Here is a 24,542-nt window from a genome sequence, read left to right as displayed (position 1 = left end):
ACCCAGGTAGACCCTAAACGTAATCACATGTATCCTTATAAGAGAGAGACAGAAGGAGATTTGACACAGAAGTGAAAGCATGGAGGTAGACTGGAGTGATGTGCCACAAGCAAAGGAATGCTAGCAGCCGCCAGAAGGCTGGAAGGCACATGGAACCGATTCTCCCCTAGAGCCTCAAGAGGGAGCCTGGCCCTGCTGACACCTTGATTTTTTTTTTTTTTAAGGATGTTCTTTTTTAAAAAATTAATTAATTAATTTTTGGCTGTGTTGGGTCTTTGTTGCTGCCCGCGGGCTTTCTCTGGTTGTGGCGAGAGGGGGCTACTCTTCATTGTGGTGCGCAGGCTTCTCATTGCGGTGGCTTCTCTTGTTGTGGAGCACGGGATCTAGGCACGCTGGGGCTTCAGTACCTGTGGCTTGTGGGCTCAGAAGTTGTGGCTCACGGGCTCTAGAGGGCAGGCTCAGCCGTCGTGGCACACAGGCTTAGTTGCTCCACGTCATGTGGAATCTTCCCAGACCAGGGCTCGAATCTGTGTCCCCTGCATTGGCAGGAGGATTCTTAACCACTGCACCACCAGGGAGGTCCCTGACACCTTGATTTTGATCCAGTGAAATTGATTTCAGACTTCTAGCCTCCAGAACTGTGAAAGAATAAATTTCTTTTGTTCTAAACCGCCAAGTTTGCTGTGATTTGTTACAGCAGTCATAGGAAACTGACACACCTCTCAAAAAAAAAATCTGAAGTAAAAATACTTAGAATCTGGACTCTATGTATAACCTACTCAGCAATCAAGAGTCAGTAGAATAAAAACATTTTCAGAGAAGCAAGTTCTCAAGAAATTTATTTCCTCTGCACTGTTTCTCAGGAAGCTACATGAGTAAATAAGGGAGTAAAGCAGGAAAGAGTACACAGATGAGATCCAGAAAACATGATCTCCAACCCAGGAAACTGGCAAAGGGAATTCCAAGATCCTGCATACCACACAGCATGGCCAATAAATAAATAAATAGGAAAAAACCAAAAACAAGCCAAGGGAAACCCTAGGATGGCAGCTGGTACAGGCCTAGAGAGTAAGCAGTTCAATTACAAACAACTTGAAACTGATAGATTTCTGTTGTGATTGAATTGGTGGAAAGTTTTACTGAGGGGCTATAGGAAGAATTAGGAAAATAAGGAAAACTAATCAAACGAAACTGGGCAGTTATTAACTTTAGAATAGACAAAAAGTAAAGGAAACATAATCTCACTAGATTCAAATGCTCAGCTATGAGTAGGCGTATAACCTAAATACAGGTCTTTGATTTAACAAAAATTGTAATATTGGGGGTATGGGGAAGGGAAAGCAGAGGGGATAGTAAAGTTTGAGAACTAAATCCTCATCTTCCATAAGAGGAAGTCAATAAATGAAGTCTAAAATTGATTAATCAAAAGGTAACAGTACATACAAATTCTTTAAAAAAATGAAAATGTGTAAATGCTAGAAAAGTAGCTAAGTTGAAAGTAGTTGTTTCTGGAGTGGAGGTCTGGAGGGATTGGGGTGAGATAAAGCAGGGAAATAGTTTTTTTGTTGTTGTTTTATAAGCCCTTTAGAAACTATTTAACTTTCAAAATTATGTCCACGTTTTAATTTAAGAAAAATAAAATTCAATTTAAAATAATTTATACAAGAAATATACATACTCTTGAAAGAGAGAATGCCAGGTCAAACACATGGCCAATGATATCGCACTGGTAGAATTTAGGTTAACTATTCCTAGAGTATTAAAAATAATTTCTAAACATGGGCGAACTTTCAAGAGAGAAGTGTTGACTCACCTGAGTAGTTTGAGCTCCACAGAGAGTGTAAAATAACATATCAATGACAGCCACCTGCCTAGTGGAACAAAACTCTTACAAATTTCCATAAGACCCTGGCCATCTCCGTTAGATTTAGTCTAGTCTCGAGGGCAGGAACTATAATTCAGCCTATTTCTACAATGCCTGGCTTGTAATAAGCAACTCAATAAGGGTATGATGAAAATGGGATGCAGGTGCACTGACCACATGAAAAAATTAGGTGAACTAGGTGAGGGAGATAGCAGTTAACAATCTGGGATTTGGGATCAGAAAGAATTCTGAGTTCCTTCTCTGTTATTTATTAGCTGTAGACTACAGACAATATACTTAGTTGGCCTGTTTATTCATAAAAGAGTGAGAAATACTAGTTTCTGTTTCAAAGAGTTGTTCTGAAGATTAAATAAGATGGTGCACACAAAGTCTTTCATAAAGTCTGACACATGGTAGCCCTAGATAAATGGCAGCTATAACTATTAACAAATGGAGACTCTTCAATTTCTTGCATCAACCCGAATGTCAGCTAATGTAAATATTGTTTTTTTATTTTTTTGGCCGTGCCACGCGTCTTGTGGAACCTTAGTTCCTGGACAGGGATCTAACCTGGGCCCCAGCAGTGAAAGTGCTTAGTCCTAACCACTAGACTGCCAGGGAATTCCTTAAATATAGTTTAGATATTTACTAATGAGAAAGAAAAGGAGAAGAAATTAACATTTCTTGACCTATTATGTGCCAGGTACTTTACACATGTTATTATTTTAATTCTTACAATAATAGTAATGATTATTATCGCCATTTTACAGACAGGGAAACCAAGGTTGAGAGAGGTTAAGTAATTTCCTACAGGTACTCATATATTTTTTTAGTGACTACTTTGTGTAAGGCTCCATTCAAGACACTGGGAGGGACTTCCCTGGCAGTTAAGACTCCGCGATTCCACTGCAGGGGGCACAGGTTCCATCCCTGGTCGGGGAATATTGAGCAAAACACAGTCCCTGAAGAAACTTTCATTCTAGCAAGGTAGATAGACAATACAGTGACAATGTAATTATAGATTATAGTAAGTGTTATGAAGGAAATAATCAGCATCTTGAGACAGAAAATTAAAGGAGGAATATGTTTTAGATAGAATGGTCAAGAAGGGTGTTTTTAAAGAGAAAGTTGAGTTGAGATCCAAAGGATGAGAATGGGTACGCCATGCAAGGAGCCAAACTAGAGAGTTGTAGGGAGATGGTACAGCAAATACAAAGGTCTGGCTGCAGGAAAGAGCTTAGGAGTTCTGGAGCACGGTAGTAAGCTGTGTGGATAGAGGCTGGAGTTGTTTGTATAGGCCAAGGCCAGATCATGAGGGTGTTGGGGCCCATGATAGGCTGCCCCCAAAATGTACCTCAGTGGCATATTGATGATTTGGAAATAAAGTTACTTAAGAAAGGGTCACTGCCACAGGGACACTTTGACCCTTCTGTCTCCCTGTGAGCAGGAAATAAGCCTCTCATGTGAAAGGTGCACTCCCTGCATCTAGAGGTAAAAGGACACCCTTATCGCCAGAGACAGGGAATTCAGGCAAGAAGCCTATATAAACAGATCTTGTGACTTCTTTAATTTGCTACCCCAAGCCTAAACTCTGTTTAGATTATTTGCTAATTGAGCACCCCAAACTCAGTTTCTCTGTCAATTTCTCATAAATTTATTGTTTCTTTGTCTAAAAATTACAAGCTGCCTGCTTTGGCCACTTCCTAGGTCCCATTTCTATGAGACTTCCTTGTGCTCCAATTAAAATTAGTTTTTTCTGCCTGTTAATCTGTCTTGTGTCTATTTCATTAGTCCAACAACAAGAATTCAGCATGGGTAAAGGGAGAAATTTTTCCCTTCCTGACAAGGGCCTTACAGAACATGGTAAAGAGTTTGGATTTTATCCTAGGTATACAATGAGAAGCTAATGTAAGGTTATAAAGTACATGAAGGGCATAATCTGTTCGTTTTTTAAAAATAGCCTTCCCTTTGCTGAGTGAATGCAGTGGGAATGGAAAAGAGCAGAAGCAGCGAGACCTGTTAAGTCGGTTGTTAAGGACAGTTACTCAGGGAAGAGATAAAAGAGACTTGGAATAGAGTGGAGGGCAGAGGTGATAAAAGCAACAGGACTGCACTAGACACGGAGAAGAAAGGAATCAAAGGTCTGGTTAGCACCACGTGTCTAAATGAGAAAGATTAGGGTGGTGGTAAGGGGGGTAAAGGGGGGACCTGTTTTGGACAGGTCCATTGTGAGATGCTGGTGAGCCATCTAAGAGGAGATATCAGTAGACACCTGGCTATGCAGGATGGAGAGGACCATCCATCTAAGCTGTAGATGTAGATGTTTCCTTGGGGGAATGTAGGAGGTTAATAAGCAGAGGAACACTTAAAGGGGCCTGAGAGCTTTCCACCCCACCTGGCTGTCACTTAAGAAACTACAATGTATCTTGGGACTTACCTGGTGGCACAGTGGTTAAGAATCCACCTGCCAATGCAGGGGACACGGGTTCCAGCCCTGGTCTGGGAAGATCCCACATGCCACAGAGCAACTAAGCCCATGTGCCACAACTACTGAGCCTGCGCTCTAGAGCCCGTGAGCCACAACTACTGAGCCCGCACGCCACAACTACTGAAGCCCATGCACCTAGACCCCGTGCTCCGCAACAAGAGAAGCCACTGCGATGAGAAGCCCGCGCACCACAACGAATAGTAGTCCCCGCTCGCCGCAACTAGAGAAAAGCCGCACGCAGCAACGAAGACCCAACGCAAACAAAAATAAATTAATTTTTTAAAAAAGAAAGAAACTACGATATCTAGGTTCCCGTGGCCTAAGTGTGGCCCAGAAGCACAGTTCCCAGAGCCGACTATGGCACAGGCCCATGATTCATTATTTCCTGGGTCCAGAACCCACACCTAAGCTGGTCGAGTCACCCCAAGCACTGCCGAAACGCCTAGAGTACCCTTACGGAAGCCAGCGGTCATTGCGTGCGAGCCGGCCCAGGGTGCGCGGGCTGCCGGGATTTGTAGGCTGACTGGGGCGGGCATTTGCGCAACCTCCTCGAGACCCTGCCCGACGCTGCGCCACGTAGACAGGGGGAAGCGCGCCCTGAGCCTGCAGCAGTTACTGCAGGACGGCTGTCGGAAAGAGCAAAACTGATCTTGTTTTCTTTCTTGGAATCATTTGGGGATGACGATTTCTCATCAGTTAAAGGATAAATTCCTAGTCCTAAAGTAACATTCAGTGTCCTTTTCGTCACGATTTCGTACCCGTGGTAGCCTTAACACTTCCTAATTATTCTTCAAAACTAGTCTGGACGTTTCCTCCGAGAAAGGGGCTTCCTTTGGACCTCTCTCTTCTGTGCTTCCACAGCACTCTCTTACAATTATCTAATAACAATTACAATCACGGCCAGCCTTCCTGAGCGCTTCCATGTTCTAGTCTAAGCTATTTACCCGCACCACCTCATTAATTCTCACACAGCTCTCTGAGACGGTTGCTATTATTCCCATTTTGAAGATGAGAAAATTTTGGCTTACAGACGCGATATAATTGACCAAATTGAGCAAGTTTAAGTGTGACACTACCAAGTCCGGCGTCTCTCCCACTAGACTACGAGTTCCAGGAGGGCACGGTCGGATCTGCTATTTACTTTCCAGCGGGCCACGCCCCGGGAGCGGGATCAGGTGTCTACACCGCGTCCCATGGTGCCTTGCGCGCCTGCGCTGCAATTGGCCCGGAGACTCGGCTCCTTTTTCAAATTGAGGCGCCGAGTCGTTGCTTGGTTTCCTGGGCTTCGGGCGGATACTAGGCTGGTGATTCGAAGGCTCGGGCGGGTGGAGGACAGACGCCGGGGCCAGTCACAGTCCCTGGTGGACAGCGATTTCCCGGCCACGCCAGCACCCGACAGGGGAGAAGGGCACCCGGGTCCTCGCCGGCCGCCGAGCCGCTCCACGCCCCACGGCGCCCGAGTCCGCGACCAGGCCTTGATTTTTCGGCGGGGACCGTCATGGCGTCTCAGCCGAATTCATCTGCGAAGAAGAAAGATGAGAAGGGGAAGAACATCCAAGTAGTGGTGAGATGCAGGTAGGCCGAGCTTGGCAGGATTCCGAGCCCCGGGCTTTGCTGCAGGGCTCCTTCCTGCGCGGTCCGAGGAGAGAGGGCTTTTGTTTGCAATTTCTGAAGGGACCAGACCTTCCTGTTTCATAGTTATCTGCGTTCTGTTTGATAAAATGACACCAGGTTGCTGTGAGGAGTAAATTCGTATTTTTTCTTTATTTTTCAGAAGAAAGGAATTTATATCTGAGCTTATAGTTTAAACTGCTATTCAGAAGGAGAATTTGGTCGCCGTTCTTTAGTGAAATGTGTTCTTTTCTAAAAAAACTACTGTCGACAGAGATTTAGGTGTCACTCCTTGCAGTTGGTCCGTTTGGAGATGACTGCACACCTACTTTACAGATGTTTTAGCACTTATGTTGGGATTGCCATCCCCTCCATCACCTCTAAAAACGTAATCAGTCCCCTCTTCTCTTTATTCTAGATGCAGTATTTCCTTAATCCCTACTAAAGTAAACATCACTGTATTTAAAATTTAAAAATTAAGTTGTAGAGTGAGTTTATGGTTTTACGATCAAGGAGAAAACTTAAGTTCTGCTACATTTCCCAGTGGTTTCCATATCACTTCCCAATTTTAAAATGAGCTAGGAGAGGAAGGACATACTTGAAGATACTTGAGGCCCTCCATAGTTTACTGGTATTTGTGTGTTTTGTATGTCTGTTTTTGCTGCTGTTGTTTTAAAAACTACCAACTATCAGAAACTTTTCTGTAAATCCAAACGTATTCTAAAATTAAAAGGTTATTTAAAAAGTGTATTAACAAACTTTCTTAGGTTATTGCCTACACAGCTTTGGTGACTTGAGTTGTAGATATCAAAGGTAATAGCTAACTTTCTAAAGTAGGCGCCAGAGAAGACATTTGGTGGTAACCTTAAGTCTAGCCAATTACATTCTAGTTGCACTCTAGGGCTTCTGCTAATAGTTACTTGTTTTGAAGATTAGAAAAACAGCCTATATTCAAATGCAGTTTTAGATGATTTTGATCGTTTAGTAAAGTCAAGTGGTATTACCTTTTCTGTGTGGCTTCATTTTCTTTAATTTCATTTTTATTGTTAGTTACAGAATATGTCAGACCTATAAAAAGTTATAGAGAACAATGAAACAGACATCTGCGTATCCATCACCCAGATTAGAAACAGAACAATCATTACATCTAGAGTCCCAGCGTATCCCTCCACATCCCTTTTCTCTACCCCAAGAGTTAAACATTATCCTGAATTTCATGTTTATTATCTCCATACATTTCAAGGCTTAACTTAAAAGAGATTTCTTTTACTTTATCACTAATGAAAAGTGCTTAGGTTGTGTCTAATGTTTACAATAACTTCAGTATAAAGAGATGTTTTTCTTTTCAAGTTAGCCTTTTCTTTTTCAAATAGCCTTCCTAATGCAAACATGTCCTTAAACTTTACTAAATAAACAACTTATGAGGCCCTCGGAGGTTGTCAAATCTTTTCTGTAAAGGGCCCAGATAGTAAATATTTTAGGCTTTGCAGGCCACGTGTGGTTTCTGTCACATACTCTTCTCTGATTTTTTCCCCCGTTTTTTTTTTTATTTTAATTTATTAAATTTATTTATTTTTGGCTGTGTTGGGTCTTTGCTGCTGCGCCCACAGGCTTTCTCTAGTTGCAGTGAGCGGGGTCTACACTTCATTGCGGTGTGCGGGCTTCTCATTGCGGTGGCTTCTCTTGTGGAGCACGGACTGTAGGCATGCAGGCTTCAGTAGTTGTGGCTCACGGGCTCCAGAGTGCAGGCTCAGTAGTTGTGGTGCACGGGCTTATTTGCTCCGTGTCATGTGGGATCTTCCTGGACCAGGGTTCAAACGTGTGTCTCTTGCATTGGGAGGCAGATTCTTAACCACTGTGCCACCAGGGAAGCCTTTTTCCCCCAGTTTTAAACTTTTAATTGGCACAGTTTATTGTAGCCTAAGAGATCAGCAAAATTTGAAGAGAGATGACTTCATTACTTGGTTACAATGAATACAATCTTTACGATGTTCTTTACTTGTACAACAACTCTATGAATATTTATGGAATGAATGAATGGATTTAGCAATTCATTCAAAAAGTCTGCTGGACACGACTTTTTTTTTAAAATCCTCAGTCTTTGTTTACCATTTTGGTTGTTTGAATTTTAATATACTGTATTGAGGCCAACTAAAATTGATGGGTTTGCTAGTGTCATCAGCAGAAACCTTGCAATATCTAATTAAAGAAGTCTGGATAGGAAAATAGTTGCTTAGCAGCACTCTTTATTGCAGTGCCAACAGTCCCTTAAGCTTCTCTCTGGGAGCTTTGATAACTCTTAGGAATGTGTGATTTGTGTGAATTTCTACTACTCTGCCCTGACAGCTTGAATGGTATTCATTTGGTAACTTAATCACACATCCAGGCAAGAGATTAGACCAATTGGAAAAGCTTTAACCATATGAGAGGAATTCATTCCACTTGATACTTTTGTCCTACCTCAGTACAAGTTGGTTTTGACTTAATTTTGTTGAACTTTTAATAATACTGCATACTGTGACTTATGTGCATTGTGTAGGTTTCAGTACATTTGACAAATGACAGCATGACCAGATATTACTTGGAAGTTACTGAGTTAAATTTCCCAGGATCACAAATTTGGTCTTCTGACCGGTCAAACATGCTAGGGGGTGGGGCATACCAGAGGACATTGAGGTATCCTTCTTAAAATAAATAGCAACTTGGTTCGTCTAGTAATGAGGGGAAAGATAATTTCCTATTTGGTGTTTCCTGTCACAGTATGTGATAATGAATGGGAAAAATGAACTCAGGTCAAGAGTACACCTTTCCCCTTGGACCAGATGTGCGTTAAGTATATCAATATCTTATGGATGCTATTCTGTGGACTATGGTTCTTTTTAGCTTTCCCATCATTCCCCTTAGGATGACATTTATTAAGCAGTGTAGTATAACAGATATTTGCATGCCTACTGTGTGCTAAGCATAGTAGTAGACACTGGGGAAACAATAAATTAAACAGGATTTCTTTCCCTACACTGTGAGGTTGGTACTATTACCAACCTTAATTTTCAAATGAGAAGACAGGCACAATGGGCTACATTGCCCAAGCAGACTGGATGGAGAGTCCTCACTCTACTGAAATGCCTAAGGAGGCATTTATTATCTTAGATTACTTCACAGGGAGTCTTTCCCATCACCCATGCCTCTCCCCTATCCCACCCTGTCCCAATTAAGGCCACATTAAACTTTTGCTGTATGTTCCTACCTTTTACGTACCCTTTCTAAACATCACCTCTCTTATAATCACTTGTTTTATGTCACTGTTCCCCACTAGACCTCACAGTGCTGTGAGGACAAACTTGGAACAGTTTGGAACTTGGAACAGTGAGTACCTGGCACCTAGTAAGCACTCAACGTATTAGTCATTATTTTAATCTGTTTTTTATTTTGTGCCATTTATCCACTGGCAGGTTAATATTTTGAAGGCAAATCTGGTATGTTATTTCTACTACATCATAACCTAACTTGACTGGATTCTAAGAACAGTGGAAATAGAATTCTAAAAAATAAGTTTGGCATTTTTTACAAGTTAATTCTGTTAGCATCTACTCCAAGAAACTGTCAAAATTGTACATGTCTTTCAAAACTTTTTAAAAAACTAATTTTATTTCTGGGATTTGAAACACTTAAAATTCTGCTGTCTGCCTTAGCAGTGTCATTTACTCCTCATTTAATCTCTATCACCAACAGTGTAGTTAAAGCTTCACATTGTTCTTGTCTGAGGTATTAACAAAAATGTCATCAATAACCAGATAACTAAGAGTTCATGAATAACCTTCTGTGTTTCTTTTTACAGACCATTTAATTTGGCAGAGCGGAAAGTTAATGCCCATTCTGTAGTAGAATGTGATCACATACGGAAAGAAGTTAGTGTACGAACTGGAGGATTGGCCGACAAAAGCTCGAGGAAAACATATACTTTTGATATGGTACTTACTTCCTAAAATGCTTCTACTTCTTTATTATTCACTAATGTAAAGTTATCCTAGTACACATATTTTCTGTAGGTTCTAGTGTACAGTTACAAATTTCAGTTAATCCTTTAAGTTGTCAAATGGTTTCTAGTGGGCTGAATAAGTTAATATATTAAAAACAAAATTATTAAGTAATTCTGAAGTGTTTTTTTTTTTTTTTTTAAGAAATGCCTTTTTTTTTTTGGATAGGTTTTTGGAGCATCTACTAAACAAATTGACGTTTATCGAAGTGTCGTTTGTCCAATTCTGGATGAAGTTATTATGGGCTATAACTGCACTATTTTTGCGTGAGTGAAACACTATTTTTCAAATTGATGAAAAGGTTTAGATGTGTGTATTCGTTCTTTTGTTTAACACTTTTGTTAATTTTGACAGATATGGCCAAACTGGCACTGGAAAAACCTTTACAATGGAAGGTGAAAGGTCACCTAATGAAGAATATACTTGGGAGGAGGTATTTATTGTTTATAACAGACTTCTGTCTCTAAAGTGGCTGAAGTATATCCAAATAAAACTTGGTTGAAGGCCTGTCTTGAAATGGAAAAGATCAGAGTACCCATGTCAAACATGAATTTAGGATAAACTACTACTACAGTAAAATTAAAGTATATGGTATGGCTTTTGTTTAAGAAACATACATTCTTATTGGGAGAGAGAGGAGCAATACATATGGCACAGTTAAGTGCTAAGAGAAGGGTCTGTTTCGGAGAGAATAGTTGGAGCAGACTATTGTGGGAAAGTAGAATGTGAGTAGGGCTTGAAGGGGAAAACCTTGCAGTGCGGGAGTTAGTATCATAAAGTTAGTCAGAATTAGAGAATATACTGTTAGATGAACACTTCTGATTAAAATGATGGTGTTATGTTCTCATGAGAAAATTTGGAAAGGATTATTGAAATTGGCTTTATAAGTAGCTTGGTTCAATTGGTTTCTGTGTAATGCTCAGGCATAAAGTGGCTGACAGGAATGACAGATTTGTGGAAGGTGTAAGGAAGAATAATTACTATTAAACAGACTGTTGTAAATGGCTTGGCTTCTCCAACAGGTTAGTTTTGTTTTGTTTTTAAACCTGTTTTGACATACTTATGTTTAAATATACTATAAAGGAGGCCCTTGTTATATGTGTTTTAACTATTGCAGTAAATGGCATTCTTTAAAGTCTTTATTAATGTTACAATTTCAGGATCCTTTGGCTGGTATAATTCCACGTACTCTTCATCAAATTTTTGAGAAACTTACTGATAATGGTACTGAATTTTCAGTCAAAGTGTCACTGTTGGAAATCTATAATGAAGAGCTTTTTGATCTCCTTAATCCATCTTCTGACGTTTCTGAGAGACTACAGATGTTTGATGATCCTCGTAACAAGGTAACTTCAGTCTTTGAGAATGAAATGACTCCAAATGTTAACGTGTGATACTTTGAGAAGTCTATATATATATATATAAAAACCAATCTAATGGATGCTTTTTTGATATTTTGTCAGAGGGGAGTGATAATCAAAGGTTTAGAAGAAATTACAGTACACAACAAGGATGAAGTCTATCAAATTTTGGAGAAGGGGGCAGCAAAAAGGACAACTGCAGCAACTTTGATGAATGCCTACTCTAGGTGAGAAAGCCATTGTTTCCCCCACCGCTCCATTTCCTTTTTAAGAAGAATTATGAACTTGGGGAATCACAGTGGGGTGAGTTAAGGTATGTGAGTCACACGTCTAGATTGTATGCTGGATTGCATGCCTTAGTAATTGGCTTGAGATTTATAGGGAGAGCACCAATGTTGGGAGAATGTTGAAAGGAGAACAAAGACAAGTTGAACTTGAGCAGAAGTATTAAGTCTTTTAAAGGAGAAGATTTCTTTTCCCAAATGAAATTATACATGGGAGCCCAGATTAAAATGTGGCGGCTGTAGTTGATTTGGCAGTAGGATGCTCAGAGGCTAACCTCCTCAGCCTTAGGAAGGTTTGCCCTGAGCACTTTTCTGGAGCCTCTCAGTATACTGAGAACACAGTTTGAAAACCTCTGATTTGAGTAAGGATTAGAGGAAAATCAAATGACTTTATTTTATTTTTTTCCAGCTTTATTGATGTATAAATGACAAAAATTTTATATATTTAGGTTGTGCAACGTGATTTTTTTTTTTTTTCCCCAAATGGCTTCATTTTAATGTAGGAAGACAAATGGTCACTAACACTGGCTTTTAAGAGGAGAAAGGGGCATATTTGATAGTAACCCCTTATAGGATGCATCGCAAACTCTCCAAATGCAGTTCACTAAGTCAGAGGTGATTTTTTTTCTGCTAGTCTTTGAAGGAAACATCAGAATGTAATTGAAAGAGCTATGAATTAGGAGTTAGATATTTGTGTTTAGTTCCAGTTCTGCAGTTAACTAAATATGTTACTTCAGGTAGTTAAACTTATCTGAGTATCATTTTCCCTGAGCTACAAAATGACTTTTAGGGCTCTCATTTCTTTGCTGTCTTATAGTTGGACATTTCTACAATATGCTATAATGATTATAATTGCAACTCTGTAAAAATATGTATGCATTTAAAGAAAGAAGAAAAATAGCATAAGATGAAAGTAATTAAGATCATGGAATTATGTGTGCTATTAAAATTTTAATTACATTTTCCTATAATAGCTTTCCATTTAAAAACTTAAGTTATAAACCAATCATAGAATGAAATTTCCATTTTCATTAAATGATTGGTTTATAACTTTATTTAGAATTTGGAGGAATGAACTTAAGAAAATTTCTTTTCTCTAAATACTTTTCTCTGAAATATAAAATTCCTATTATTCTGTAAATTTGAATAATTAAGGATTCCCTTTTTCGTACATAGACTGCAATAAAGATCTCTTCTTATGAATGTATGTGATAAAGAGAAGGAAAATGTAATTCACTTTTCCAAAATCAGAGTTGACTTTTGTGTTTAATTGCATTAATTCCATAATCTTCAATTAGGAATGGGTAAATTATGGTAGGAGAATATGAGATGCATATTATAATTCAAATCTATAGTTTATATTTTTCCATGTGCCCTTCCTCCTTTCTGTTATATAAAATAATTCAAATAATTTTGTAAAAATGATACTTATTGTAAAATTTTCCAAGTAACGTGAAAAGTACAAATGAGGAAATTAAAAATTACCATATGCCAACCATCAATGACATTAACAAACATAATGTCATTTACCAAATGTCATTGATGCAGAAAGGAATGATGTCTTTGGTTGTCTGTATGATTTTGATATCTCTCAGATAAAAGTTGAATGTCAATATACAGCATAAGACAGACTTTGGAAAACTTTATAGTCTAGCAGTGATTATCTTGTAGTGTTTTGGTAAACGCTGTTTACTAATTTCTGCTGTTCAGTGGAAGGAGCTACCTATCTCTGATGACATTCTCAAAGCAGAGCAATGTACTTTTAGAACAATTGGCTTTGAAGGGGAGTAATCAGATGGCTTGCCTGGTGCTGTTTGAATTTATGGTAATGACATATTTCAAGTGGTTCTTTTTTAAAAAAAATTTTTATTTTTGGCTGCGTTGGGTCTTCATTGCTGTGCGCGGGCTTTTCTCTAGTTGCGGGGGGGGGGCTCTCTTCGTTGCGGTGTGCAGGCTTCTTATTGCAGGGGCTTCTCTTATTGCGGAGCACAGGCTCTAGGCGCGTGGGCTCAGTAGTTGTGGCTCTCGGGCTCTAGAGCGCAGGCTCAGTAGTTGTGGTGCACGGGCTTAGTTGCTCTGCAGCATGTGGAATCTTCCTGGACCAGGGCTCAAACCCGTGTCCCCTGCACTGGCAGGCGGATTCTTAACCACTGCACCACCATGGAAGCCCCTCAAGTGGTTCTTATAAATAGAAAGATCGATTGCAAGCCTTCCCTTTTGGGATCTCCCCTGCGGGGGGCAGGTAGAACAAAACAAAAACCTAGCATTCTATTCATCCACTGTCTTCCAAAATCTTATTGGTATCTTCTCTGATACTATCTTTTTCTACCCTGGTGGATTTAGATCTTTCTTTGCTGTTTTCAATATTTTATAGAAAGCAAATAATGTTTTGTATAATGACTGGGCAACTTGGTCTTGTTTTCTAGTCGTTCCCACTCAGTTTTCTCTGTTACCATACATATGAAGGAAACTACAACTGATGGAGAGGAGCTTGTTAAAATTGGAAAGTTGAACTTGGTAAGCATCAACATTAATAACCACTGTTTCATTCTTTCTGTTTTTTTTTTCTAGTTTTATTGAGGCATAATTGCCAAATAAAATTAAGTATTTAAAATGTACAGTGTGGCAGGATATCCTTTCTCATGGCTGAATAATATTCAAGTGTGTATGTGTGTATCACATCACATCTTCTTTATCTGTTCATTCATCAATGGGTACTAAGGCTGTTTCATACCTTGGTTATTGTGAATAATGCAATGAACGTGGGAGTGCTGATATTTCTTTGAGATAGTGATTTCATTTCCTTTGGATACATACCCAGAAGTGGGATTGCTAGGTCAGATGGTAGTTCTATTCCAATGTTTCATTCTTTATCACCTCATAAAGCAGCTTGAAGGTTTGTATTTATAGACAATATTTTTGTAGTCACTGGATTATTAGGTTTGTAGTGGATTGTTAATTATAGAAAAATTACTGGCTATTTAATATATTTATGTACAATAGGAGAATGAAAGTCTTCTATTCCAAATCCAATAGACTGAGAACTCACTTTTATTTTTTAAATTTAAGGTTGATCTTGCAGGAAGTGAAAACATTGGACGTTCTGGAGCAGTTGACAAGAGAGCTCGGGAAGCTGGAAATATCAATCAATCCCTGTTGACTTTGGGAAGGGTTATTACTGCTCTTGTAGAAAGAACACCTCATGTTCCTTATCGAGAATCTAAACTAACTAGAATCCTCCAGGACTCTCTTGGGGGACGTACAAAAACATCTATAATTGCAACAGTTTCTCCTGCATCTCTCAATCTTGAGGTAAGCTCTTTGAGAGGTATCCAGAAGTGTAGTAGCTATAATTCTTATTTAATATCACATATTTTTAAAGTTCATCAATTGGCTTCATTCATTCTATACTACAGTAAAAAGAATCTGAGCATTGCATGTGGACATGTAGAGGAGGACACCACTGGAAAAATTGTCTTTCTCCTTTCTGGCAATTTTTAATCTTAAAAAACTACTTACTGGGACTTCCTGGGCATGGTGGTTAAGAATCCGCCTGCCAATGCAGGGGACATGGGTTCGAGCCCTGGTCTGGGAAGATCCCATATGTCGCGGACCAACTAAGCCTATGTGCCACAACTACTGAGCCTGTGCTCTACAGCCTGTGAGCCACAACTACTGAGCCTGCGTGCCACAACTAATGAAGCCTGCGCACCCTAGAACCCGTGCCCCGCAACAAGGGAAGCCACCGCAATGAGAAGCTCACACACTGCAATGAAGAGTAACCCCCGCTTGCCGCAACTAGAGAAAGCCCGCACGCAGCAACAAAGACACAATGCAGCCAAAAATTTAAAAAAAATAAATAAAATAAATAGTTACTTTAGAGGGGTGGGTAGGATGAATTTGGAGATTGGGATTGACATATATACACTACTGTGTATAAAATAGATAACTAATGAGAACCTACTGTATGGCACAGGGAACTCTACTCAGTGCTCTCTGGTGACCTAAATGGGAAGGAAATCCAAAAAAGCGGGGATATATGTATCCATACAGCTGATTCACTTTGCTGTACAGCAGAAACTAACACAACTTTGTAAAGCAATTATACCCCAATTAAAAAAAAACCAAACTAGTTACTTAATTGCATTTTTCCACACAGTCTTCAAAGAAAATTGCTGTGGTCATTAGCAGTGGATGGTCTAATTGAGGACCTAGAAGTGGGTTAAGTGAATGCTGCTGTTTTAGAGGCTGCTTAGAGAGCACTGAAGATGGGGTTGGATGTGTGGGAACAGGTAGGAAAACCAAGAGAAGCAACAAAGATGGTAAAATCTTATATTGGGTTATGTGCTTTAAATGGAATTAGGAAAAGCTTTTATAAGGTCTCTAACTCCCCTTTCATTTAAAAAAATATCTTTATTGGGATATAATTCACATACCATAAAATTCACCCATTAAAAGTATATAATTCAGTGATTTTACTGTATTCACAGAGCTGTGCAACTATCACCAAAATCTAAGTCTAAACATTTTTTTTAATTAATTAATTAATTTTATTTATTTATTTTTCGCTGTGTTGGGTCTTCGTTGCTGGCACGCGGGCTTTCTCTAGTTGCGGTGAGCCGGGACTCCTCTTTGTTGCGGTGCGTGGGCTTCTCATTGTGGTGGCTTCTCTTGTTGAAAATTAGTATTTTCGGTAATTGGCCTTTTCTTTTCATCACAGGAAACTCTGAGTACATTGGAATATGCTCACAGAGCAAAGAACATACTCAATAAGCCTGAAGTTAACCAGAAACTCACCAAAAAAGCTCTGATTAAGGTATTTGTGAATTTTTGTGGAGTAATGTAATCTTGTTTGACAAATGTGAAAATGAGGAGCTGAAATAGATAATTGTTAAAAAAATTTATTAAATTGCCTATGGTAAGGCTTTTCATCTAATGATTTGAACTAAATACCCTATGTGTTAAAATGTTTTTTCTAATGCTAATATGTTGACTTTACCAGCTCTATCAAGTCAGCAAAATTTAAGTATATAATGGTGCTTCAAGGAAGTTTTAATTAGCAGTTCCCTAATGAATAAACATCTTATTCATTAATGCAAGATATTGAGCATCTTCACATGTTTATTATGCATTTGTATATCTTTTATGTGAAATGTCTACTAAATCCTTTGCCCAATTTTTAATTGGGTTGTCTTTTTATTAAGTTGTAAAGAGTTGTTCATATCTTCTTGATACAAGCCCTTTATGAGATTATTTGTAAATATTTCCTCCCAGTCTGGCTTGTGTTTTCCTTTTCTTGGTAATAGTTTTTTTTTTTTTTAATTGAAGATTTTATTGAGGTAACTGTAGATTCACATGCAGTTGGAAGAAATAATACAGAGAGATCCTTTGTACATTTTATCAAACAATATAGTAAAAAATCACCATAGGGATATTGACATTAATAACAACTCACTGATCTCATTCCCCAATTTTCCTTGTATTCACGTGTGTGTGTTTAGTTAATGCTATACAATTTTGTCACATGTGTAGGTTCATGGAGCCACCACCACAGTAAAGATACTGAACAGTTCCGTCATAATAAGGATTCCTCATTGCCCTTTTATAATCTTTTCCTTCCCACTTTCACCTCCCCTCGCTAATCTCTGCTATCCACTATCTGTACTCTATTTCTAAACCTTTGCCATTTCAAAAGTGTTATTGAATGGAATCATATAGTATGCAAACTTTTGGGATTGCCTTTTTTTCACTCAGCATAATTCCCTGGAGGTTCACCTGACTTGTGCATATCAATAGATTTTCCTTTTTAGTGCTGAGGAATATTCCATGGTATGTGTATACCATACATACAGTTTGTTGTCAGATTCACCTGTTGAAAGACATATGGGCTGATTTCAATTTTTCACAATTATAAATAAAACTGCTTTGATCATTTGTTTACAGTAATTTGTGTACACATAAATTTTCATTTTTCTGGGATGATTGCCCAAGAGTATAATTGTTGTGTTGTATGGTAATTGAATGATAAGTTTTTAAGGAACTGCCAAGCTGTTTTCCAGAGCGGCTATACCATTTTACATTCCCACTAGCAATGTATGAGTCATCTAGTTTCTCCACATCCTTACCAGCATTTGGTGTTGTAACTATTTTTCATTTTAATCATTCTGATGAGTATGGTAGGTAATAAATAATATCTCACTGTGGTTTTAACTTACATTTCTGTACTGGCTAATGATGTTGAATGTCTTTTCATGTCCTTATTTGCTGTTTGTTACCCTCTTTGGTAAAATGTCTGTTCATGTTTTTAGGCCCATTTTCTAATTGGATTATTTGTTGTGGTGGTGGTGGTTTGAAAGTTTTTAATATATTCTACATACTAGTCCTTTGTCACAAACATGGTTTGCAATTATTATCCCCCAGGCTGTACTTTTCTTCTCATCCTCTTCTTATGGGCTTTTGCAGAGCAAGTGTTTATAATTTCGATGTGGTCTAACTTGTCAATTTTTTTCTTTTATGCATTGTGTTTTTGGTGTCAATTGCAAGAACTCTTTGCCTACCTCTAGATCCTGAAGATTTTTTCCTTTTTTTTTTTTTAAATGAAGGTTTTGTATTTCTACATCTCACATTTAATTTCATGATCCATTTTGAGTTGATTTTTGTATAAGGCATAGATCAAGGTACATTTTTTTCACCTGTGGGGTGTCTGGATGGCTTTAGCATTCTTTGTTGAAAAAGCTATGTTTTCTCCATTAAACTGATTTTGCACCATTGTGAAAAATCAGTTGGGTATATTTGTGTGGGCACATGTCTGGGCTTTCTATTCTGTTCCATTGATTTATGTCTGTCCGTCCACTAATATACAGTTTTAATTACCGTAGCTTTTTAAAAAAGATTTTTATTGGAGTATAGTTGATTTACAATGTTGTGTTAATTTCAGGTGTACAGCAGTGTAATACCTCTTGGAATCAGTTTAAAGGAAGTTTATTTGAGAAAACCTCTTTTTTCATAAAGAGCCTCAAAATTGTCAGGACCTGAGGAAAACTACAATGATTTTATATTCATTGTTATAAAAATGCCAGGCTCTTTTATAAGCATTAATTTTATTTAGACACTTGAATTTTTGAACCCTAATATTATTAAATCTAAAATATTTAACAGTAATTCTTTAAGATGATAAAATATTCAGTCATTTTAAAAATTTCAATTGTTTCAGTGTATATTTTTAATAGTTTGTTTTAGGATCTAATTAAGGTTTACCCTTTGCAACTTTTTGATCTATCTTTAGGTTTCAATACATTGGTTCTTCTTCCATCTACTTTCCCTCATATAATGTATTTGTGGAAGTATCTGTATTATTGTCCTGTAGAAGTTTCCTGTACTATCTTGACATGTTCTATTCTTCATATTTTCTATAAATTGGTAGTTGGATTTTGAGGCTTGATAGATTCAGGTTTTATTTATTTATATATTTTTGGCCAAACTAGTTCATAGGTGGTGGTATGTTCTCCCACTAGGAAGCACAGAACGTGGTTCTTTCTCTTTTTGAGGGAAATTGATTATATTCAAGTGACTTGATCCATTAGTTCTTTAACGATCGCAAAATGATAATTTTCTAATTCAATTATTCTTTCTTAGTTGATTGCTGGACTACCTCCATAAGGAGGAACTTTCCCTCAGCTACCCAAGGGTATAATTCTTATAGGAAAAGCAGGACAAATGCTTGATTCATTTCCTTTGACAGTTTTGAGAGTAATGAGTTGGTTTCCCAGCTTTCTTAACATCATTATAAACTCATGGACTTAAAATATTTGTGCTTACCAATTGTAGTTATACTAACTACAATTGTAGTTATAATATCCTCACTGATGTTCAAACTGTCCCATCTTTGGTCAGTGGGTACCTCTTAAGTGGGTTCTTGAGTCCTTTTCACTAGCCTAGGCTTCTTTGGCTTTCTTCCTATTTTGTTTGACAAGATGTTGTAGGTTCATCCTGAATGTTTCTTGCCCCAGTCCTAGAGTCAGACGCTTCTCTAAGAAATCCTGGTTCCTTTTAATGTGAGATGCTATTTAGAGACCAACCTGGGTACTGGAGGTTGTGTTTTTTCTTCAGAAGCCTGTATTTTTATAATGAGTGCATTTAAAGGAGTTTTGGAAGCTGTTGAAACACTTTATTCTAAACAGATTAATATTGAATGAAAAGTATGGTTATGACTTTTTATCATACATTTTTATGCTTTAAAAAACATAGGAGGGCTAACTTTGTTTTATTTATTGCATATCTTCCCCAAACTGAAGTGTTACATTGACATGACATTCTTCTTGCATAGGAGTATACAGAAGAGATAGAGCGTCTGAAACGAGATCTTGCTGCAGCCCGTGAAAAAAATGGAGTGTACATTTCTGAAGAAAATTTCAGGTAAGCCCTTGGCTATGGGAATTAATTTCTAAGAGTAAGCATTTTCTGGTAATAGGCTCTTTGAAGTGCCTCCTATAGATGCTTCTTTTCATTTTGACATTAACAAGTAGTTATGAAACAGTTTAAAACTCTTTTTATGTAACTTTATTTTTAGATGATGATAGATTCATATGAAGTTGTAAGAAGAGTACAGAGGTCCTATGTATTTTTCACCCAGTTTCCCACATCTTAAGTAACTGTTTGTACAGTATCAAAACTGGGAAATTGACACTAGTACAATGTGTGTGTATAATTCTACCTCATTTTATTGCATTTGTAGATCTGCTATAGTTCTACAGTTAAGATGCAGATTTATCCTATCATTACAAACATCTTGCTCTTGCTACCCCTCTGTAGTCATATTCATTAACCCTTCTTCCCCAATGATCCCTAACCCCTGGCAACCACTAATCTGTTCACTTTTTTTTTTTTAATATTTATTTATTTATTTGGCTGCGTCGGGTCTTTGTTGCGGCATGCAGGATCTTAGTTGTGGCACATGGGCTTCTCTCTAGTTGTGGCACACAGGCTCAGTAGTTGTGGCATGCGGGCTTAGTTGCCCCGCAGCATGTGGGATCTTAGTTCCCTGACCAGGGCTCGAACCCGCATCCCCTGCATTGAAAGGCGGATTCTTAACCACTAGACCACCAGGGAAGTCCCTCTGTTCACTTTTTAACCCTGGAGTAGTTTGTTTCAAGGAAAGTTTCCACTGAAGCTTTATGTAGAAACAACAATAATAACAGAGGCAGAAGGCAAGTGGGATGCTAAGGATTATAACTTGAAAATTCCTGAATGCGTTTATCCTTGATACTAAGGAGGGTGACTTTCACAGGGCATTTTTGATAATAACCAAAAGCATTTTAATATAACCTTTTACTCTTTTATAGATGTTATATTACATGATCATTCTAATTAATGGTATATAAATCATTTAATAAACTCATTTTTTCCATTTATTTTCAATTACCATAATGTGCTATATCCTCCTGATTGTTGTTCATATGTTAGTTTTACAAATGCTCAAATTTATATTGTGTATTGTAGGGTATTAAACAATAATTCTCCTTTCATTCTTCCTATGTGACTTTAGTTTTGTTTGTTCCTTTCATGGCCCATACCCAGTTGGCAAAAACATTTTTACAAAAATCTTTTGTAAATTTGCACTTAATTCTTAAACTTGATATTTTAAAATGTTTTCTTTTTTCTGTTTCTCTGGTTTTCAGATATACTCCTCTACCATACACACTAGTGCTGCATTATTTTTTTTCAAGTGTTCACTTTACAGGTGTCCCTATTTCTATCATTTTAATATTTTTTATATGTTATATCTTATTCAATAAAAACATTTTATATTTTAAGTTTGGTATCAGAATGCTAGAAAACCCAACTTAAACTGACTTAAAGCAGCAAGGATATTTAGTCCAGTAACTCAAGGATCCTGTTTCCTGTCCTGAGTGGTAACTTTCTTCTAGGGCTAGCTGTTCATCAGGGAAGATGGTCAGCAGCAGAACAGCTACCTTCTCTCATTCATGTCTCATGTGGATGAGAAGCTGCCTGTCCTTTGACCATCAAAACTGGCCAGGGGAACATCACTTGTTGATTAGTTTAGTCCTCAGTTATGTCCTTGTATGAACCAATACAAAGGCAAAGGAGTTGAATTTCCCTGATTGTCTTGAGCCAGTCAGGCTTATTCCCTGGATTTAGGAATGGATTAGGCCCCCCACCCACCCCCCATACAGGTTGGCTGCTGTGCAGTCAGGGGAGAGTAATTCCCCAGAGTAAATCTGGATGCTGGAAATAGGTGCTTAGTAGGCAACCAGTGGATATCTACAAGTGGTTTTGTCTCTTGATTTGCTAATATGGTATCTTTTGCTGTTAGTAGTCAAACATTGGACACTGCAGACTTAATTTTCTTATCTTCTGTTCATCTCTTTGATGGAGTTTAGATTAAGAAATAACTTTAGTTTGTCCATCCCATTATTTTAAGGACAGTGTTTACTCATAATAGGCATGAAGCATGATCTGAAATAAAGTTAATTCTGAAAAAGCTCTTAGAATTATTATACCATAAGTCAGAGAAAGATCACAAAAGCTACAGCCAACATTTAAACATTTATCCCAAGTTTAATAGACCTTTTAAAACTATATCAAAACTATATCATTCCCTCCAGCCTCTGCCCACTCAGCTGGCCTGCCATAGCCAGCCAGCACATACTGTCTGCACAGGGGATGTGTCTATACAAGGCCATCCATGCCTTTAAGCCTGGGAGAGGTAGTATACTAATTTGAAAAGATATATGTTCCCATATGTTCATTGCAGCACCATTTATAATAGTTAAGATGTGGAACCAACCTAAGTGTCCATTGACAGATGAATAAAGAAGGTGTGATACATAAATAATGAAATACTACACAGCCATGAAAAAGAATGAAATCTTGCCATTAATGTCAACATGGATAGATCTAGAGGGTATTATGCTAAGTGAAATGAGTCAGATACAAACAAATTTATGATTTCACTTATATGTTGAACCTAAAAAAACCAAACAAATGAACAAATGTAATAAAACAGAAGCAGACTCATAGATACAGAGGACAAATTGGTGGTTCCTAGTGAGGAGGGTGGTGAGGGAGTGGGCAAAAGAGGTGAAGGGGATTAAGGGGTACAAAATTCCAGTTATATAAGTCAGTCACAGGGATGTAATGTAAAGCATAGGGAATATAGTCAATAATATTGTAATAATTTTACATGATGACAGATGGTAACTAGACTTATTGTGGTGACCATTTTGTGATGTATAAAAATATCAAATCACTATGTTGTACACCTGAAACTAATATAATATTGTAAGTCAATAATACTTCAATTAAAAATTATTTATCAAAACTATATAATTCATTAAATAACAATGTTGCATCCCTCTTGTATATTCAGTATAGGAAAAGCATTTCAAATATCCCATTCTACTTTAAAGAGCTATTTCCAATAAGGAACTAATATAGTTATCAAAAGACTGTTAGAATTAACTCTCCTCTTATACTTCAGTTCTGTCTTTTCCTTTAATTAACAATATCTCTAGCTAATAATTTGAGGAAATCTACATTCTTAAAATTCTTTGCCATTTAAGCACAGTGCGGAATAGAAAATGATTGGTAGTTACGAGGGAACTAGAAGAAGGCAAAAGATAGCACTGACTTCTGAAACTTGCTAATGCTCAAAAAATCAGAGAGCCCGTTAAAGCAGACCAGAATTGTCTGGTCCAAAATGTCAGTAGTGCTAAGGCTGAGGAACTGTGCTTTAGAGAATAATCGTTTATCTCATGAGGACTTTTGTGGTGGTGTGACAGTGGTATGTGACAGTGGGGTGTGTATTGGGGTATGGGTGCTGGGAGCAGGGGAGTGTAATTGCTCTATATACATACTTTAGTTTCCCAGGTTTTCGCCCCTTATCTCACCCCTTCCTCCTGTGACACTTGATGCCTTCACATCACAAGCCTCTCCTGGATTGTGTGTGTCTTGTTTATACTTCATATTCCTGATTCCTGACAGACACCTAGCTGTATGTCCCACCTCTACTTTTTTTATGTGGGTTATAATCTTCTGTCATCTTTGTAGCTTCTCAAATTATATATACACACATGTTTTTTCCCCCTCATAGGTAGGGATTCTCAGTTTCAAAATGGAGAAAACAAGAAAAAGTCTATTTCTAAACCAAGGACAAAGAATACATTTGTTTTCTGCACTTAGTATCTATCTCTTGACACTTAGGCATCATTGTCATGATAGTGATAAATGGTAGAGATTATATGTAACTGCCTCAATTGTGTTAGAATAAATTTTATAAGAATTAGGAAAAAATATTAACTGTCAAACTCCTTTTAAATTTTATTTTAGAGCCATGAGTGGAAAACTAACTGTTCAAGAAGAACAAATTGTAGAATTGCTTGAAAAAATTGCTGCTGTTGAGGAAGAGCTAAGTAGGGTAAGCATTCAAAACTGTATTGAATGTCATGCAAAAAGCAAATATTAAAGGACAATTTCAGAAGGTGAGGGACCTGATATTTTTTCTTTAAGATTTTTTTTCTTGCTGACCTTTAAACTAAAAGTAAGTTGTATCACAATATTTTTACTATCATCAATGATAATGAAGAAGCTGACTATTTTGACACTTATATTAATGCAACATTTTAAGAAATTAACTGAATTGTACAATTTAATGTTAAAGCTAAATAGTGAATGCTGAGACATTTTCATCAACATGTTTATCAGCTGAGGAAATGCAGATGTTGGGAGAAACCAGATGTTAAATAACTAAGGTAGAAAGACCTGACCCTTCAGTGCCACCCTCACACTGGCAGTGTTGGAAGGAATCTGAAGAATTAACACCACTCCATTAGACCTATTACTTGTTTTTTGTTTGTTTGTTTGTTGCATGGCTTGTGG

The 24,542-nt window shown here is 37.8% G+C and overlaps 1 protein-coding gene across 1 annotated transcript in view; it reads left to right on the top strand.

The window, feature by feature from the left end:
• Window positions 1-5,633: 5,633 nt before the first annotated feature.
• KIF11 (kinesin family member 11) overlaps window positions 5,634-24,542 on the top strand; it is a 49,621-nt gene continuing 30,712 nt past the window's right edge. Inside the window, exons 1-11 of the mRNA XM_019939636.3 lie at window positions 5,634-5,927; window positions 9,802-9,934; window positions 10,169-10,266; window positions 10,355-10,433; window positions 11,161-11,346; window positions 11,464-11,588; window positions 14,072-14,162; window positions 14,715-14,957; window positions 16,366-16,461; window positions 19,972-20,060; window positions 23,994-24,081. Of these exons, the coding sequence (XP_019795195.1) occupies window positions 5,851-5,927; window positions 9,802-9,934; window positions 10,169-10,266; window positions 10,355-10,433; window positions 11,161-11,346; window positions 11,464-11,588; window positions 14,072-14,162; window positions 14,715-14,957; window positions 16,366-16,461; window positions 19,972-20,060; window positions 23,994-24,081 (1,305 nt within the window). The 5' untranslated portion in view covers window positions 5,634-5,850. The remainder of the gene's footprint in view (window positions 5,928-9,801; window positions 9,935-10,168; window positions 10,267-10,354; window positions 10,434-11,160; window positions 11,347-11,463; window positions 11,589-14,071; window positions 14,163-14,714; window positions 14,958-16,365; window positions 16,462-19,971; window positions 20,061-23,993; window positions 24,082-24,542) is intronic.

Source organism: Tursiops truncatus, chromosome 16 (assembly GCF_011762595.2).
Source record: "Tursiops truncatus isolate mTurTru1 chromosome 16, mTurTru1.mat.Y, whole genome shotgun sequence".
Taxonomy (NCBI): Eukaryota; Metazoa; Chordata; class Mammalia; order Artiodactyla; family Delphinidae; genus Tursiops; species Tursiops truncatus.
This window is presented reverse-complemented; position numbering and strand designations above follow the sequence as displayed.